Source organism: Porites lutea, chromosome 4 (assembly GCF_958299795.1).
Source record: "Porites lutea chromosome 4, jaPorLute2.1, whole genome shotgun sequence".
In the NCBI taxonomy this organism is placed as follows: Eukaryota; Metazoa; Cnidaria; class Anthozoa; order Scleractinia; family Poritidae; genus Porites; species Porites lutea.
In genome coordinates, this window is record NC_133204.1 from 39871950 (window position 1) to 39890226 (window position 18277).

At 39.2% G+C, this 18277-nt stretch overlaps 1 protein-coding gene across 1 annotated transcript; it reads right to left on the reverse strand.

Moving 5' to 3' along the window:
* Window positions 1-4266: 4266 nt before the first annotated feature.
* On the reverse strand, window positions 4267-13080 carry LOC140934666 (uncharacterized). Its single transcript, XM_073384250.1, has 9 exons — window positions 12873-13080; window positions 11494-11739; window positions 10848-11019; window positions 10063-10279; window positions 9423-9600; window positions 7556-7688; window positions 6419-6914; window positions 5274-5563; window positions 4267-4504 (listed from the first exon to the last, which is right to left on the reverse strand). Exons 1-9 carry the CDS (start codon window positions 13078-13080, stop codon window positions 4339-4341), a joined length of 2106 nt encoding a protein of 701 aa, XP_073240351.1. The 3' UTR covers window positions 4267-4338.
* Window positions 13081-18277: the final 5197 nt, after the last annotated feature.

Sequence of the window (18277 nt, forward strand, 5' to 3'; positions counted from 1 at the left end):
GCGCTACCCAAAAATTGAACAAGCGGGGCCATGTCAATAACTAGTAAAAATTATTAAAATACCATCAACGATTTACACTGAACTCATTCTGCTTATGACTTGCGCAAAGGTTGCTGAAACGGCAGTCTCTGTCACCAGCAGCCCCGTAATAACTGAATTAAGATTAGACTAAACCAGATTTTTGCGTTTCATGACAAGTGAACGAAAACATAACCAACACAAGTATAAACATATTGTGGTTGGAAGAGGCACCAAATTTTAAATTATCATATGATATATCTCTTAAGATATATATGATAGTCCTTATATAGATGGTCACCTTTTCAAGAATCGTTTTCATTGTTTTTCATTTGGCGGATTCGCTGTTTAAATTTTTAGCGGCGTTTAAAAATAGTGACTGGCAAATAAAGACTACAGTCACTTCTCAGCACTTTATTTGAAACTAAGCTTGTAAAGCGATTCTACTTGGTGTGGTTTGCGAGACTGCGACAGTACTTACCTTTAGGTATTTTGTTGAGTGAATGCCTCGGTTAATATCATGTTGGAATAACTTAGATCCGTTGGCCGTGAAATATATTGTTCCTCCTTGTTTACTTCCTAACCAGCGCCGAAAATAAATAGAATGTAATACAAATCTTGGATCATATCGTTAACTAAAGAATTCGATATTGCCCGAGGAACGGCAGCTTAACCAAATTTTTTCTGAAGTTTACACTGATAAACCTATACGGTCCTCTCTCACAGCAAGAAATTATCTATCAAAGCAAACTGAGAGAATTTTAATCTGTTGCTAAAACAGATGAGGCTCGGATTCGTTACTCAAATCTCCAAAATCAGATACAGTGGCTTGTGACATGCATGTAAGGAGAATTCAAAAGAGAATCCTGTCAGTTTCATAATCTTTTTTGCGTTAACAGGTATGACCAGTTTTGCTTTTGAACCTCTGCGCACCAGCTGGCAGGTGTGCTATTATGATCTTAAACTCAGCTATTAATTCTATACGGTTTCGTGATTCTGCGTCTCTGAACGGAGTTGTATCTTTACTGGAGCTATAAAGATGGCGGAAAGGACCTTAATCAACCAACGAAAACGACGCCCGATCCTCATACATGTACCTCACTTAACAGACGTATCAAATTTCAAAAGTATCATGGCAGCGCCGTAGCTAGTATGAGGCCAACCGAGGCACTCGCCTCGGTAAAATTTTGACGAATTTCGCCGATCATTTTTATTTTACATAAGCAATCATCGGATATTTTTAACGCATCATGATATTACAAAGAATTCAGCAATTCAGTCAATATACTATGAAAAAATTACCATATCATCGATCTCAAGGGGCTACGTACGTTAACTCAAATTTTTTTTGAACAAATACTGATCAAAACCATTGGCGAGGTTAACGGTCACCCAGATTATGTAGCTTGTTTCTGATTATTGCTTTTTAAATTCCACTTAAATTAACTCGAAAAAAAGTTACCGAAAGGCCCAGAAAACGCTGCAAATCGCATTTCCGAGAGACTAAAGTTCAAAATTTCTCGGGGGGGGGGGGGGGGGGGGGGCATGCCCCCGAACCCCCTAGCAACTCCCGCCTGCCTCGGTTGGCCGTTTGGTCTGGCTACGGCACTGCATGGCAATAAAAACTATAGAATGCTGTTAGAAAGTCATCTTCTAAACGTTCAACAAGACCATTATCAGAGTCATGAAAACTGCGATTACTTACTAGCAGGAAACAATTCGCTGAAAAAAAAAAGATTATTTACAGTATACGTAGTTGTTGACTGAATAGTTGCTATCCACAGAAATCGGGGCTGAAAACAGCACGACTAAAACCTGGGCGTAAAGTTTCCTAGCACGGGCGGAAGAGTAGTTTCTACTGCCCGTGCTAGAAAGTTGCTGGATCAAATATGTTTTGGTTTGAATTTCTAATCTGTGTGCCTTGCAATAATCACAAGAAGCAAGATGGTGCATATGTGGGATCGTATGATGATCTTGTGATTGATATCGTTCCTGGCCGTAGAGGAGCTCTGTCAAGACAATAGAACAATAGACTATTTTACAGTTACAGGTGGAAATGAGGCTGAAGTTGACCTTGTTTTGATACAACCCTTCCTGCTTTATCATGTAAATCATGTTGTTCTCGCCAACCGGTATTTATTAATCATAATTTCCATGAGAAAAGGAAAGAGGTTTGTATCAAAACAAGTTCAACCTCAGCCTCAAGTTCACTCAAAGTCTTCGGGATACTAAGCTCACAACTGTAAAATGGTCTATTTGAGTCGTTAGTTTACAACCTACAATATTGTTTTGAAATGTTACATCAAAATGTAAGTTTCTTGACTGAATAGAAAAACTCAAATTACTGCCGTAATAGTGAACTCTAAATTCAGATTGAGGCTGGAGGAGATAACAAGACAAAAATGTTCAGGCTAAATCTTTCAAAATGCAGAAAATATGACTTCGTAACTTCTATGATTTTAGCCAAAATAAGATCCAGAAGAATCCACCTGTTGTTTCGTATGACGCAAACAAGGAATGAAAGCCTAAGGCCCTGTTCACACTACGTCATAAAAAAAAAGAGTTTGTCGTCTGCAAAAAATTTGAAAATTTTGTTCTCACCAATCGTTTCTTTTTGCAATCTTGTTCGCATCTAAGACACGCGAAATTTTTCGTCTTACCAGAAACGTTGATTAAAGGAATTTTAATTGGTCATGTTCGCGAAATAAGATGACCCGACGAAGGATAGCTGTCAAGGAACAAAGGAGTTTGTCACATGACAAAAACTTCTGAGAAAATTTTGGTAGCTGAAAAAATTGTTCACACTAGAAATGGCTTCCTATTTACAGATATTTTTGCAAACAAATATATTTTAGTGCGAACAGGGCCTAAGGCTAATGAGATGAATGAGATGGTTCATACAAGGGGCCTTTTGAGGTGGAGCTTAAGCCTGATTCGGTGTTGTGCCCAATTGCACTATGGGACTGTTTCGGAGGTCCGCTGTCCCATTTGTTTGGATATCACGGCTTTGCGCGGGAAACTGGACCCACTTTCGTCCGTATAAAACAATCCCATTATGCAATGCGATACAGCACCGTCCCCGTATCGTGCGCAATAGGACCTTTGCAGCAAGCCATTCACGTGGTACAAAGCCGCTATGCTGGAATGCAAAATTCGCACTGGGACAAGACAAACAAGGAAAAATTTCCATTTAAATTACGTATACCTTTTGTTTATAAATGAATCTTTTTATGTTAAGTTTTCGAGGACGGAAAAGATGCTTGACTCTTTCACAAGAATCGGTGTTAAGATTTGGAATTCAATTTCACCCTCAATAAAACTATTTAGTATATACTAAAACAGTGGATAGTGTTTTTCGCGCGCTCTGATTGGCTACTCAATCAGTGAATATCCTGCACTATTCACTGATTCACCTCCAGTTCCTCTGAGCGAGCGACGCCAAACTCGTGTAAGTTGTAAGCAAAATGCCTTCCCGGTTTGCTGCCGTAAACAAACAAAGAAATTTCACAACTAATCAAGCAAGCTGTTTTCGAAATACACGAAGAAGGTGTCGAAGTTCGGATTGGAAGTTTTAACAGGTAAAGCTTTGTGTTTTTGACACGAATTTATCGATAAAACCGGTGAAAAAGTTTTTTGTTTACAAATGCAAATGAAACTTAAGTCTTGCTTACTTTATTTAGTTGAGTTGTTCATAAATAAGCTTAAAACTAAATTTAATAACCTTTTTTTATAGAATGATTTTAAATACAAAAAGAATTCACAACTCCTTTTGAAGAAATTTCCCCGCAAGAGCTAAACAAATGCCTTCAAAAGTTTTAGTTGCCGGCAAGAAAAAGCGACGGCCGCGGCGGCCCGGTCATTACGCGCCAAAATTGTAATCGTTGGATACAGTGTTTGAGTTAAAAATCGTCGTTTTTGTGCTCAATTATCTCACTGTTTCAGTACATACTAAAACAATTATTCACCTCAGTGTCGGTGGCTAGTCGTGGATATTTACCTCACTGCTTCGCAGTTCGGTAAATATCCAGGACTGGTGATTGAGAATTGAATTGGGAAACCGACTTTAAGCAACAACAGTTGATGCTAACCAGAGCATTTTTAAATGACTTTAACTATATCGTTATATGTAGTTTTATAGAAGAGACAAGAGACAATGAGCAGGTAAGTTTTAATCGCTCCTTTACTTAAATTGTTATCAGTATATATAATAATGATTAGAATTGCCAATCACCAGATAATATTCAACGGCATATTTGATTTCAGACTCAAAGAATATTCCCACAAATACATTGAAGATAAATTCCTTAATATCCTCGGTCGTCAAACTGGCCAGGGGAAAAACGCATTCTCCACATTTTGCAACATTTCTTCCAGCCCTTTGATTTCAGGGAATGCCCGGATAAGCACATTGCTCATATTTGCGTTTTGAATCCATTCAAGTCCCTCTTTGGTGTAGATGTCTGAAGTGAAATCATCGGTCATAAACCTAAAGAAAAACATTAAAGAATGAACCACTACGGTGGACAATAAATGGGTACTAATAGCTCCTTTTAGGGACTTTTTCCCTTTCAATGGAGGAGGGAGGCTTCCTGTAAATGATCAAATATAACCCGGGCTAAAACTGGTCGGTAATTTAGAAGCTTTGTCGAGCGAGGATTTGAACCCGCGACTACACAAAACAAACTTGGGGCCTCTTTTAAAACAGTGCTCTGCCCCAATCATTGTACTTTGGTCTACACCCTATACAGACTTTTTTCTTGCACTGCTGGCTCTGATTTTCACGATTGTTAAAGCTTGTAGATTTTCATTTCTTAGTTCAATTTGCGATCTTCCAGGAATGAAAATTTGATTTTTATATTTCGCATGGTGTTTGGAATTCTTTTAAAATCGAGTCATGTAGAAACCTAATCAATAAACCAATCAATCAATCAATCAATCGATCAATCAATCAATCAGTACTTCAGTAAGTCAGGTAGTCAATCAATCAATCAGTCAGTAAGTCGGTCGGTCAGTCAATCAGTCCATCCGTCAATCAATCAATCAATCAATCAATCAATCAATCAATCAATCAATCAGTCAATCAATCAATCAATCAGTCAAACATCAATCAACCAATCAATCAATCGAAAATCAATCAACCAACCAATCAGTCAATCAGTAAATCAATCAACCAATCAATCAACCAACCGATCAATCAATCAATCAATCAATCAATCAATCAATTAATCAATCCGCAAGTCAATCAATCAACTCACCTGTCAGTTTGTAGTCTTCTGCTGGCCATAAGAACGAATATATTAAACGCTGTTTCACCAAATCCACAACCGTCAGGCCGGGGCTCCTCTGCTAGGCAACCAATCAGGAGGTCTAATTTCTCAATGTCGTCGTCATACAGTTCCTTAAGCAGGCTGGAATGTTTCATGTTTGGCGTAAGCTTTTCAAAGGACTCCACAGGAGGAAGGTTTGTCAATCGTCTGAACTCATTATATCGTGGAATGCCACGTTCTCTATCGCGCAAAATGTCGATGGTTGCTAGATCAATAGTCTGAAACGAAAGAGAATATCTTTTTCCTAAGAAATTGTTTTTTCTTCATTACGTTGATCTTTTCCTCCACGGATACCTACAACCCCGGATAAAACTGTTGAGACAATTCCATGTATTATTTCAATTTCGCGCCATGCTGCAATCTCCTCTAAACTGAACAAAGTCGTCCCCTCCCGGCCCCCTGTTCAAAGTTGTCTTGGTCTAACAACTCACGCGTGCATTTCTGGTGATATATTGGAATAGTGAAGGGGAAATGGTGCATCAATTTGCGACGGTAGGCATTTTTGTCAGGACGAGTTTGTAATGTGTCTCAACAGGTTTTGTCCGAGGTTAAAGCACTTCAAGCCATTAAATTTCTCTGCCTTTCACTAAGGAGAGTCTCCGTGTAGGATGAAAGTGCTGCTGACGATCGACACACCACAGTTCTAGGGTTCTCCGATTTATTGCATTTATCACTCTCTTCGGTCTGATGGAATTTTCCTGGATAATTTACGATACTGTGTTGGGGTTCTTTGCCAGATTGCTTGTGGCGCAGCCAATAGAAGGTTAGATTAGGAATGCCCCAATGTGAACGTGAGATGAGAAATGTGACACAAGGAGAGTTCACAGCGATAGCTTTAAATATCTCCGTCACGCCTCACAGAGTCAGATTAGATAAAAGCATTGCTAGAGGGAAATGGCTACGAAATCTAACTATTTTCAAATGTTTGGGCCAAGGGTTAACTGCTTTCTTCTCCCAACCACCGGCTTGGAATCGAGCCCGGACCCGAAGCTCCACAGAAAAGTATCCAGTCAATTAAGCTAGATGAGTGATTATAGAAGTAGTCCCTCCCCATACCATACTGGTTTTCTCACCTCTCCGTTCTGTTGATGCCTTGGTAACTTGAGGTTCATCAAGGCCTTTGGGTAGTTATGAAGAGTAAGCGCACCTGGATGCTCAACGCCGAATGTGTATACAACGTTATCTACACTGTGTTTCTTCAAGATATCCCTAGCTCCTTTGAAAGAGTACTCGGGGAGAGAATATGACTTTCCAGTTCTTTGTCCAGTTTCAACCGAGCGCATGTACAGATCGTCTGGTAACAACGGATGCATGCGGTACACCGATACAAATTCTTCAGTCAGAGAGAAAGGGACGCCGTAAAACTTGCTTGGAGAGCCAACAAGTGGCTTCAATACCGCACCGCTCGCCTCAATACTTATATTGTGTGCCGCAAGCCAATCAAAAACCTCTTTCCCTGGGCTTAGGCCAAAGTTCACATATACCCCTGCGCGCAGAACACTGTTGTTTAGAATGGCTGGTGTCCATTCCACCGTGTGAATTTTCTGAATCGTGGCTGTGTTGATTAACCTGCACAGCAAAAAACAAAAGAGCGTAATCAAATTACTTAATCTACAAAATGACTGTAAATCAATGAATTAGCGAGCTGTAGGGTACGCAAGGCGTGGAAAAGAGCTCTCAGGGAGTTTTACAACGGTCTGACATCGATAATGAGAATATTGTTGCGGATGGGCTCCCTGTTTCGATTTTTTCCCCGCCTTTAGAGGTCTTGTGGCCTAGTCTTTTGTTCTTCCTTATTATGTTTTTTGACGAGAGTTTGCAGCTTCGGCATTCACTCGAAGTAACGACCTAAATTGATCGATTTCGACGCATTGACGACTGTATTGTTTTTAACACTGTTAGTGTAGTGGCACGAATTAAATGTTGTAGCCTTCTCTAGCAGTATTGGAAATAAAGGTCTGTAAACAAGAGTGAATTCGCCGTTACACTGAAACAATGGAGTGGTTTACATGTCACTTCAGTTTTTTGAACTTTTTTTCAAAAAAATTAATCAATTTTCAGTATTTACTCAGGCGCTGCCAAATCTTTAGTACTTTTTGTTAAGTTGAACTTTGGCAGCTCATCAAGCCTAGTGCCAAAAGACTACCAAACTTATTCATGCCTAATATGGTTAATTCACTCGTGGTTCTTTTCATTTAACATTCAGTTACCTGGCTATGTCATACAGTTGCTGGTCTGACCAATCAGGGTGGAACTTCAGCAGCATATCACAAATAGCGTTGTGTTCTCTTGTGAATATGTTGTGCATGAGACTCAGACCGATCCACCAGTTGTTGCTAAAACCTTTAGAAGAAGTCAAAGATTCATTTCTTCACAAGGAACAGTCTTTCTATTATTAACCTGTTACTATGAAATTAGGGAACGAAATGCCCAGTGACAGGATACCCAAAGTTGCCTTGCTGGATGGACTCCAACTCACCTGGGAGAGGGAGGAAAAAAGGCCGGCTAAAAACCTGTGACTTGGCGGAAAACGGTGATGAAAGAGGGGGAGGAGATGGGTCTAACGTGGAGTGAAGTGAAAGCCAAAGCTCAGGACAGGGTTCAGTGGCGAGGTTTGATTGCGCCTTTATGTTCCAGCCAGGATGAAGACATGGAGTGATTAGGGAACCAAATGCCTTGTCTAAAACAACTATTGACTAAGTAACCTTCCGACAGACAGAAAACCTCCCAGAAATGATGTGATAGTTAATATCATTATACTCCTCATAAATTTCTACCTAGAAAAACAAAACCCTTTGTAGTATCTCTTTGATAGTTATTTATCTCGTAAATATCAACTTCTCGCCTTTTGAGCAGCTAACAAGAAGTGGTATATTTTTAAAAAATTAATTTAAGGATTGTGCAATACAAGGCATATTCTCCCTACCAAAGTTATATCCAGTAAACTTGGAAAAGGAATCTTTTGAAAGGAGCTACATACAGGGTGTCTCAAAAGTTCGTTCCGATTGTAAATTGTATTTTGCGCAAAGCATTTAATGCTTCTTTAGGCAAATGTAAACTGATTCAGGTAACAAATTTATCTAAATAAACGTTAAAAGCAATTTCAAACTAAAATTTGAAGAAATTATATATATATTTTAATTTTTGCGCCAACTGTACACGTACGCGAGGTTTTTCCCGCCATACTTTTCCTGCCCATTTTGTAGGTTTTCTATTTTGGTATTTTTATCGTTTTCTTCCATTTTCTCTACTCCTTCATGAAAATGAAGGCCTACACTGTTTGTACGAGAGTTCAGGCATCTATTTTTATGGTCTTCTGGCCATTCAGTCCAAAAAAATTGTCAAATTGTTGAAGAAGTCTGAACGATGACCGAACAAGTGGTCAAAAGTAAAGACCTTAGAGGACAAACCAAGGAGTGCGAGGCCGTTTTTTCACAAACTGTGTGAGAAATATTATCGAAAAAGCTGTAAGTATACGCTTAATAATTCCACAAAACAGAGAGGTAAAACAATTTCAACTTCACATTATCGATCAATGTTTCGAGCACAGCGGTAAGGGGATATGTTACCAAAAAAAGTTGAAAAGAGGAAAAGGCGGTGCACACTTCATGCAAGCATAGTGTCAGAAGGATTGCCAACTTTATACCAAAGGAGGACCAGCCGGCAAACTCATGTGATGTGAGCCCCCTAGAGACCATCTGGATTATTGTAGACGAGACAACATACAAAGATCCAGCCCCCAAAACACTGGACGAGCTAAGACAGTGACTACGCTTCGCCTGGAAGAATGTGACTTTGGACACGTCTTGGGAGCTCTTACATTCTATACCTCACTGCTTAGAAAATGTCAGAAAACATACAGGAAGACATACTGGTCACTAATATTTTAGTAATTCAATGTTAAATAAATAATGAATAACATACTAAGTTTTACAAAAGGTTTTTTTTTAATAATTAGTGCGAATAAAAAATCGGAACGAACTTTTGAAACACCCTGTAGGATAGGTATTCCATGAGTTGGGTTGTTGTTGTCTGAAATTAACAGAAGACTTTCAGGTGACCGTATTTCAAACTCACCAGTAATGTCTATTCCAGTTTTGCGGTTTACTGGAAGCCAACCATCTTTTCCCACCTTCATTTTTCCTTTCCTAAAGCTACGCAGTTTCTTATTTGTACGGATATCGCTACCATACAATTGAGAACCGTCCCACCAGTGTGTAACATCATTCTGATACGTAGTTGGGGAGTCTGTATCCTAGAAACGACCAAATAGAAAATAGTATATAGTACCCTGCGAGCAGAGGCTACATTTTCGCGGTATGAGATGGCATGCGAAAAGTAGCACGCCAGCACGCACGCCCGATCATACCGCGAAAATGTAGCCTGTGCTCGCAGGGTAAGTATATAGTCATTCCTGTTAGCAATCAATTAATTGCCTTCGTCGGAGGTCAGTGGCTTATTTGTATATATGGATATATGTTTAAGTCCTCTATTTATCCTGGGCAGCAATTATAACATTAATTTGATGCTAGTGGGGAAGAGGTTAAGAATGAACTCGGGACTACCGAGAAGAAATCCATCTTGTTAAGGCAGGACTTGAACTCGGGTCCTCCGATTTACATGTCCAGCGCTCTAACTGCTTGACCGCGATACCTCTCGATCAGTTACCATTTAAAAATAACCATAGGCGTAAATGATAAACTGATTGCTCTTTTACCGAGCACATTTGACACCTGTCTGGCTTTGTTCTTGGAATTTTCATCTCGCCTTTATGTTTGTTATAAACAGGGTCATCTTCATCAAGCTCTATCCTTATACGTCTGGAAACATCTACTGGCCCATGGTCAAACCAGTCATGCACGTTAAACTGGATCCAACCGGCTGCTAACAGGTTTAACTGCTTGGCGGGAATAAATTTGTCTCTGGCCATCAATCTGTAAGGTAAAAGAGTATAACTTCTGTGTGAAGAACACTCGGCAGTACTTTTTAGGCTATGTTAATAATATCATTACCTGATAGCTTTTGCTCCAGCACGAAAACTATACTAGATAGGGCTTCTGGTCACACATAACAACAGTTATTTCGGCGCAATTTTTTTAATTAACAACCTTTTCTCGACCTTTTCAAAGCATGCTTTACAAACCAACTGCATGACACCCATTCTTACCTGAATTATGTATCCTCGCATCGCACCCGTTGTAAGGAAGCTATCCCCCACAGTCGATATCTTTTTTATTATTCTCTCTTGCATGTTGGAAAAGGGCATAGAGATAGAGGTACCTTGTATGGGATCTATGAGTCCCATTCGTGCCCGTCCCATTTTGGTCTGTGCCCAGTGAAGCTAGTAAAATTACAAATTAGTAGCAATAACATGCACTCATTATGACAAGGGCTGTGCGTTTCGCTCTTAATGCCAATTCTTATTCCCTTATTTATATACAACTGCGAATTACAATCCATTTAAAGACACTGAACAAATTTCTTTTTAAGATTAAACCTTACTTCCTGCTTAACTCTCGGGGGCATGGTTCCAAGAGATCAGTGTCCTCAAACGTCTTGGTACGATTCACGTTCCTTCCAAACCGGTAAAACCTGCTTCCGGAAGCTGGTTGATTCAGGTCATTGCAGGTTCCGTCATGAGTACGAAACTTTCGCATACTTTCGGTGCAGTGCACTAGGAAAAAAAATATATTTACTGATTATCTAACTTTCCCTTTAATTTTTTACCCGTTAATTAATGCTTTTAAATTTGTTCGGGTCACTCAATGTTCAAGTTTATACACGTCCTAGTCAATCGGAACATAGGCAAATCAAGAAGTATGCACATAAAATACCTATTAGTCAATAGATGCAATTGATAAGTGGTAAGTAAATCATACATGAGAACTGTAAATTATGATTTCAACCTAAGCAGCAGAATCAACTCACTTTGACTCTGAAGATAACTACCATACAGGGTGCCGAAAAGTTAGTCACTGTCCACAACAGTTCCATTCAGGACTACGTTCACCTGAACGATCAAGCTCAACCTAGCTACTTATGAAATGACACCATGGTTCAAACCTTGAGAATCGGAAAGATTCTGACCTGATGGCACGTCTTAAAAATCAAACTCTCTCGGACAAAAAAAAAAAAATTAAGTTCTTACTTGTTCTGAAGACTTCAATCATGTTCCGTGGTAGACACTTTTCGTTAGCCCTTTTTCTGCACTTGCGTTGAGATAATTCACAGGTATGCAGATTGGCAACACAGTAACATTGACGACTGTGATCAAACCCTGCATACGCGTATTCTTTGTCCTTGCAGTGCTGTACACATTCTTCTATTGTTGTATCCTCCTTCTCGTATGACGGAGTTAGATACTTTACTTTAAAGCACCCCAGAGACATGTGACCTATGACGACATGTCAGGCATTAATTAGAATCATCTCATTCAACAGTTTAAAAGAGTTGGATGAGGGGGTGATTGGTGAGGCAGCGAATAGTAGTACGACCTAAGAAACACCTAAAATCACTTGGGTTTCCGAACTGAATTATTTGCTAAGCACTTTCTCGTCGTCATTGACTTATCTCGAACCAAAAAATCGTTGAAAATTCACAGAAAGCATTACTTTTTTACCAACACCAACTGTATCTTGTCTTTTTTTGCCAATTATAGAACGTCATATAAAATCATACTAAAGCAGGGTTATAGAAGCTAAGACGCCATAGGATGCTCAATACCTCTTATTTAGACAGATCTTTTCATTTTCTCCTCACTTTTTTTATACATTATTTTTCATCCGTTTCTTATGCAATTTCTTCTTTGGAGGAGGGGGTGGGGTGAGGGGGTTGGAGGTTTGGACCCCTCTGTTGCCTTCCCCCCCTCCCCATTATTCCCAGCTCAAGTCCCAGTTTTACCGGATCTAGGATCTTTGATTTTTATCAGATTTTATATTTCTTTTTTTTTTAAAGTTCGAATATTTCTTGTTAAGCGCTTTAGAGGCATGTATTCAGCGCTATATCAGATAATGAATTGCTGTTATTATTATTATTAACCGGCGTCCTTCATTTGGTCCTTTTTCGAAATACCGCCTTTAGAACTCCCACTTTCCGCTTTCCTCTCCCTTATAGACAACCACGTTTCCACGGTTTTCTTCCTTCCGTCCCGTACGCAGACTGTCGGCGGGTGAGTAATTATGTGTATTAAATTTTTCTCATTCAAATAAATAAATAAATAAATAAATAATAACAAATAATGATTCGGAGGTAGCACATCCACAAAGTGGTTCTTCGTCTACCTGATTCCTAGTCGAATTGGAATTTGGAAGTGTTGGCTTTTGAGGAGGGGAAAAACCGGAGTATCCGGAGAAAAACCTCTCAGAGCAAAGGAGAGAACCAACAACAAACGCAACCCACATATGGCGTCGACGCCGGGATTTGAACCCGCACCACATTGGTCGGAGGCGAACGCTCTCACCACTGCGCCATCCCTTGCTCCCCAACCGCTTTCTTGAGTAAAGTTATGCTTAATATAGTAATATTTACCGATCAGCGGGTCTTGACAATCGTATTTCGGTCCGGTAAGCTGAGAAGAGTAAGCATCAAATAAGTTGTTGTTTAGCAGATAGTCTCGTTGTCTGATCTGATAAAACATCATCAAGACAATTGGTAGCTTCCACCAATACGGAAGTTTCTGAAGAAGTTCTTTGACAAGTTTGGCAAGCTTTACGAGTAAGGTTTGTCCCGAAGTCATCTTGCCCTGCCAGTGAAGAGTACTAAACGTCAACGCAAATACTGTTTTATTACGACAATGTAGTTACCCCGGGGAGTACTCGACTAATATTTGGGTGGAGGTGAGCCGCTGAGAGTTTGAAACCCTGACACTGTTTAGGACAAAAAATTCCTAGAATACATGTACATACCCTGGTTATGACAACACCCTCAATTGTATTACCCTGCTTAGGACAAAAGGCAAACTGAACGCCGTCTTGTTTTAAAGCCATTTAATTGCAATTGTAATGGAGCAAAATACGGTCCCTTGGAGTTCAAATTGATGAATCTTTGAACTGGCGCCCACACATTCATACCATTTCAAAGAAAATATCGGCTGGTATTGCTATCTTAAGGCGTGTAAGTCATTTTATACCATTTGATACTAGAGTGAACATGTACAATGCACTGGTAATGCCATATTTTAATTACTGTGGTGCCGTTTGGGGTAATATCAATAAGGGACTAGCAGACAAACTTCAAAAGCTGCAGAATAGGGCTGCTAGAATTCTCACCTTTTCTAACTATGACGTTCGCTCAAGTGTTTTGTTGGATGAGCTTGGCTGGGAAATGCTAGAATATGCAAGACTTAAACAGTTGGCTGTGACAATGTATAAAATCCATAATAATCTTTCCCCATCGTATCTGAGGCGGATCTTTACCAACACCTCAAATGTACATTCACACAATCTTAGAAATTCTGAGTTAAATTATTATGTCGCCAGACCCAAAACTGAGTCTGCAAAAAGGAGCCTACACTACAGAGGATCTGTTCTGTGGAACAAGATTCCCTCAGAGATTAGAAAACTGCCTAGTTTAAATGTTTTTAAAACTTCAATTCATGGGAAAGATTTTTCTAATACACCATGACCCATTATAACTCTTATTATTCATAATGTAAGTTTTTGTATTTTTAACATTATAGTCAATAGTTCCTTAGTCTTTTAGTCTTAGTATTTTAGTCTAGTTTTAAACACGATTCCTAGGAAGACCATGTAAAATGATACGATTTCGTGTATAAATAAAGATTGATGATGATGATGACGGTTACTCATTGCTTTTGTATACTTGGAGAACAAACAAAATTCATCTAGGACATCAACTCAATCGCGCGGGCAATACCCTTTTGACAGACTCATATGAAATTATATACCCTGTTTAGGACAGAGAGCTCAGCAACCTTACCCTGTCCAGCGGCACATCCCTGTATGGGCCATATAAAGGAGTACCCCCCCGGGGGGGGGGGGTAGTTAGTAGACATTCTGTCGGCCGTAGTTGTTAATACTTTTGTTCTCGCTGGTTACTTAGCTGTCTAAATGTAGTCTACTCATTAAAAGTGGTCATTATTGAAGTCAATTGTGGAATTATTAAAACGTATTAAAGGTGAAAAGGGTAACAAAAAATATAGATTTCGATGGTGAACTAAAATCAATAAGAGAACAGTATACCTTAAATATCATGTCGCCTAAAATCAAAGCCCATGATAGAGCTTTTGTTGAGCTCTGCTCAACAAAAGAGACACTTTGAGGACTTTCTGTGTGAACAAAACATTTTAACAATAGAACCGAATCTGTGTCAATTACACTTGCTAGAGCCGGCTTGACTTCCGAGCGGGAGATCGCGGGTTCGATTCCTGGGCCCGGACAAGTACTCAGGGACGGTCTTAAAATAACTGAAAAATGAAGGTACAACCTTTGCCCTGCACTCAGGTAGACCTTTGCGTTTCTCTGATACGTAAAACCATACGTAAAATGGCGGCCCCGTCTCCAGTTGGAGACGAAAAAACAGTGCCCTCAATTAGTATTTTCGTGCAAAATACATCGACATTCAAATAAAGTGCATTTTTTAAAAAAGAAAACACAGGCGCCAGTCTCGTTGTTTTCCCAAACCATTTTTAAATAATAGATTATTTAATATTCCTTGTTTTGGCAGACTCATTAGCCGTTGATGCCAATTAAGTGGCCTTTTAATTTTCTAGCTGTCCTGCAAACGAAAAAAAATAAAAAATAAAACCGGGTATTTGAACACAATTGGTGTTTTTGCTAATTGAAAAAGCGGCTAATACTAGAAAAACTTATGATCGGCGGTGACAATTCTTCAGTTTGAAATTGCGTGAATTGCAAAGACTGAAATTGCTCACTTTTACGTTTTGCAGTCAGCTGCAGCCAGGTTCATAGAGAGGCTAAACAGCGCTCGATGGGTTAAAAATTGCGTTAACTGCAGATTGCAACATTTTACGAAAACTGATAAATAAACTCAATAGCGCGGTAATTATTACGCACGGCTCACTCCCCATAAAAACTGCATACAAATACGGCGCCAACAATTTGAACCTGTATCCGTTTTCTTTGGTAATTAATTATTATTAATCTCTATAAGTCAGATTCTCAAATGGAGGACGAATAAATTACATATAGTTTGCACGGCTTTGTTGCTGTGATGGTGAAACTGACATATTTACGCAACTGGTAAATTATGTTTACACGCGTCACTGGACATGGAGAAGAGTAATAGGGCATCCATAAACAGACAAAAAAACAAACGCAAGAAAAAACAAACAGATCAGAAAAGACGAACAAGAGCAAAACAGGTTTTTGAAAAGCTTAGCTTAATAGGTGATTTGCGCCGAACGTACAGGAACTCGTAATGATCTTAAACCGTAGAAAATTCAAGCTTTTCTTGTACTGATGGTCAACTGCTTTTTAAAAGTCATTGAAAAGTGGACCGAAAAGGGAAAAAAGGAGTTAAGTCCACTGTCAAATGTTGCCGTGCAAACTTAAACCACCATTACTACGTGGCAATAGAATTAGAAAAAAAAGTGGCAAAGATCTTACCACGAAACGTCCTATTCCAAGTAATCAACAATATAAGGCATTGAAGTTTTGTTATAACGATAACGGTTGCATTAAGTTTCTAGCTTACCACTCGTGAAAGCGCTTAAGTGTTCCTGTTTTGGACTGAAATGTACGAAAATGTACAAATTTGTATCAGGTAGCTGTCCTCGTGCGAATAACGTAGCTTCATTTAACGCTACTGATCTTCATTATTATCTTTAAGCATTTTAAATGACAAATATTTGCTGGTAGGCGATCTGTCTAAATGACAAATTTAACCATTTGTATTTGTTGGTAGGCGATCTGTCTTTTCTCTATTGCCATTTTAATCAATGTTATAAAGACGTATAGTACCATGCAAACAAACGTTCCCGCGGATAAACAGTACTTTGACAAAAATGTACCACGCGCAAACTTGTTAGTTCCTTTTTTTGCCTTTCGATTTTGAACTGATTTTACCAGTACACGAAGCCTTTCAAGTTTAACTTAATTTCCTGGTATATCTTACATGTAAAGAGCTTCTTACCACATTTCAACATCACTGACTACTAACTGCCCAAGTGGTTTTAGTTTAGAGACTGGCTTATATATGTATATCTCAGTCTCATTGGAAGCGTGAGTTGCCTTCGCAATACTAAACTGTTAAGCTCCTCAAAATCTATCCCCTACCCTACGTCACACACCTACTAAAATTTAGCTTGCACATGGGAGTTTCCCCATCCACCTCAAGGAACTTTGAAGTCTGATCTTACCAAATAGGATTTTGGGGCTGGTCATTATTACCTGAGAGGGAGAGGGGTGGGGGAGGCGTTTGGAGAAAGCTTAGAAGATATTTTAAGCTGACTCCCCACTTCTTCAGATCGTTTTAGAAACGACCTCCCCAATACATTTAAATATTGTGAAAGTGACCCCCACCTGATTGCTGTGGAAACTACGAATATTCTAGTTACAAATTATGCCGAAGTTCACCGAGGTCAACATACTTTATCTACGCAATCGCTTTTAAAAGATTGGTGTTTACTATTCATGACTGTCACATTAAACTTTTATGAAATTTATTTTCAATGACCCCCAAGTAACGAACACCTTTCCGACAATGATCCTCAAAACCAATCAAGATTTTTATAATGAACCCTTCAACAAAATGGCCGGCCCCCCCTCATAGGTAATAAGCGACCGGTGGCTTTAATGTCTTTGTTGTAACTACGATCTAAGACATGATTCATTAGTAATGAGATATTTCAGGCGATCAAGATGTCACGTGATACGCAGTCAAATGGCTCGTTCATTTATGCTCCTCAGTTTGAACTGAAAGGAATGACCACCGGTCGACTGTAATGGTTCGTTCCCAGAATCCTCGTTACCTTTATTATGCGAACATACAGAGGAACAGGGGGGACTGTAGCACGGAAACATGGTTTTGTTACTCTCAAGGCGTGTGAAAATGTTCAGGACTAGCTTTTAGCGAAGTAGCGATGAGTAGCAAATGTTCCATGTTTTTCTCAACTTTTGCGAAAACAATGAATTTTGTTTATCGGTAATTTTTTGAAAATTTCCACTACTTGATTTACACGTTTCTGGTACCTTTTCAGATCGAGCTGGATCGATGTCATCAACGAAAACAAAGTTAAAAGACTAGGCTACTGTTAGCTTAGTTTACGCTGACTATAAAGCTCGTTTTCTTTGAAAAGATATATCAGTGATATGTTGTCAATAAGTTACTGCCTTAATCTTTGGTCAACTGATCTATGTTCGACACTAATACGTTCCTTCTGGCATTACACCTTTAACAATTAAGAACTTAAAAGAAACAGTGTTTTCTTGGTCAATGCAAGAAATTAATCTTTTCCAAAATGGTATTTGTGATGAATAAACTTGCTCTTTACTATAGCGACGCCTTCTACATCGAACAATGCCATCTATCGAAAACTAACTTGTACGAGAACACGAATTCAAGCAATTGTTAGCGTTAAAACGTAAGGGTTCCTGTATCAGAAATCTCCGCGAATTTATTTTGACTGGGTAAAAGTTTTAGTTTCAGCTATCAGAGCCTTCAAGACACTTTTCCCGGTTTTTGCGTCATGGTCGTCAACTACCTTTCACGCCGAGAATTCCTGGCGACACTTAAGACTAGTAATTTCACCCTACGTGTTGTTACTCAGGCGACGAGGAGTCCGCAAAGAAAACCTAAAAAGCTTGATACATTCTGCAACATATATCGTAAGATTGAGACCATAAAGGAACTTAGGGTGAAAGTTGGAGCGGTGCTAGGCTAGCCAAACAGAATCTAAAGAAAAGCACATTAAAAAAAAAAGAAAACCGAGATAACTAGAAATAGAAAAAGAG

What these genes read in the sequence shown, in the direction of transcription:
- LOC140934666 (XM_073384250.1), bottom strand. Translation starts at nt 13,080, where the DNA reads ATGACTTCGGGACAAACCTTACTCGTAAAGCTTGCCAAACTTGTCAAA. An exon ending in TTGTCAAGACCCGCTGATCG is followed by an intron (nt 11,740 to 12,872) that starts GTAAATATTACT and finishes ATGTCGTCATAG; the next exon opens with GTCACATGTCTCTGGGGTGC. An exon ending in AGAAGACTACAAACTGACAG is followed by an intron (nt 4,505 to 5,273) that starts GTGAGTTGATTG and finishes GTTTTTCTTTAG; the next exon opens with GTTTATGACCGATGATTTCA.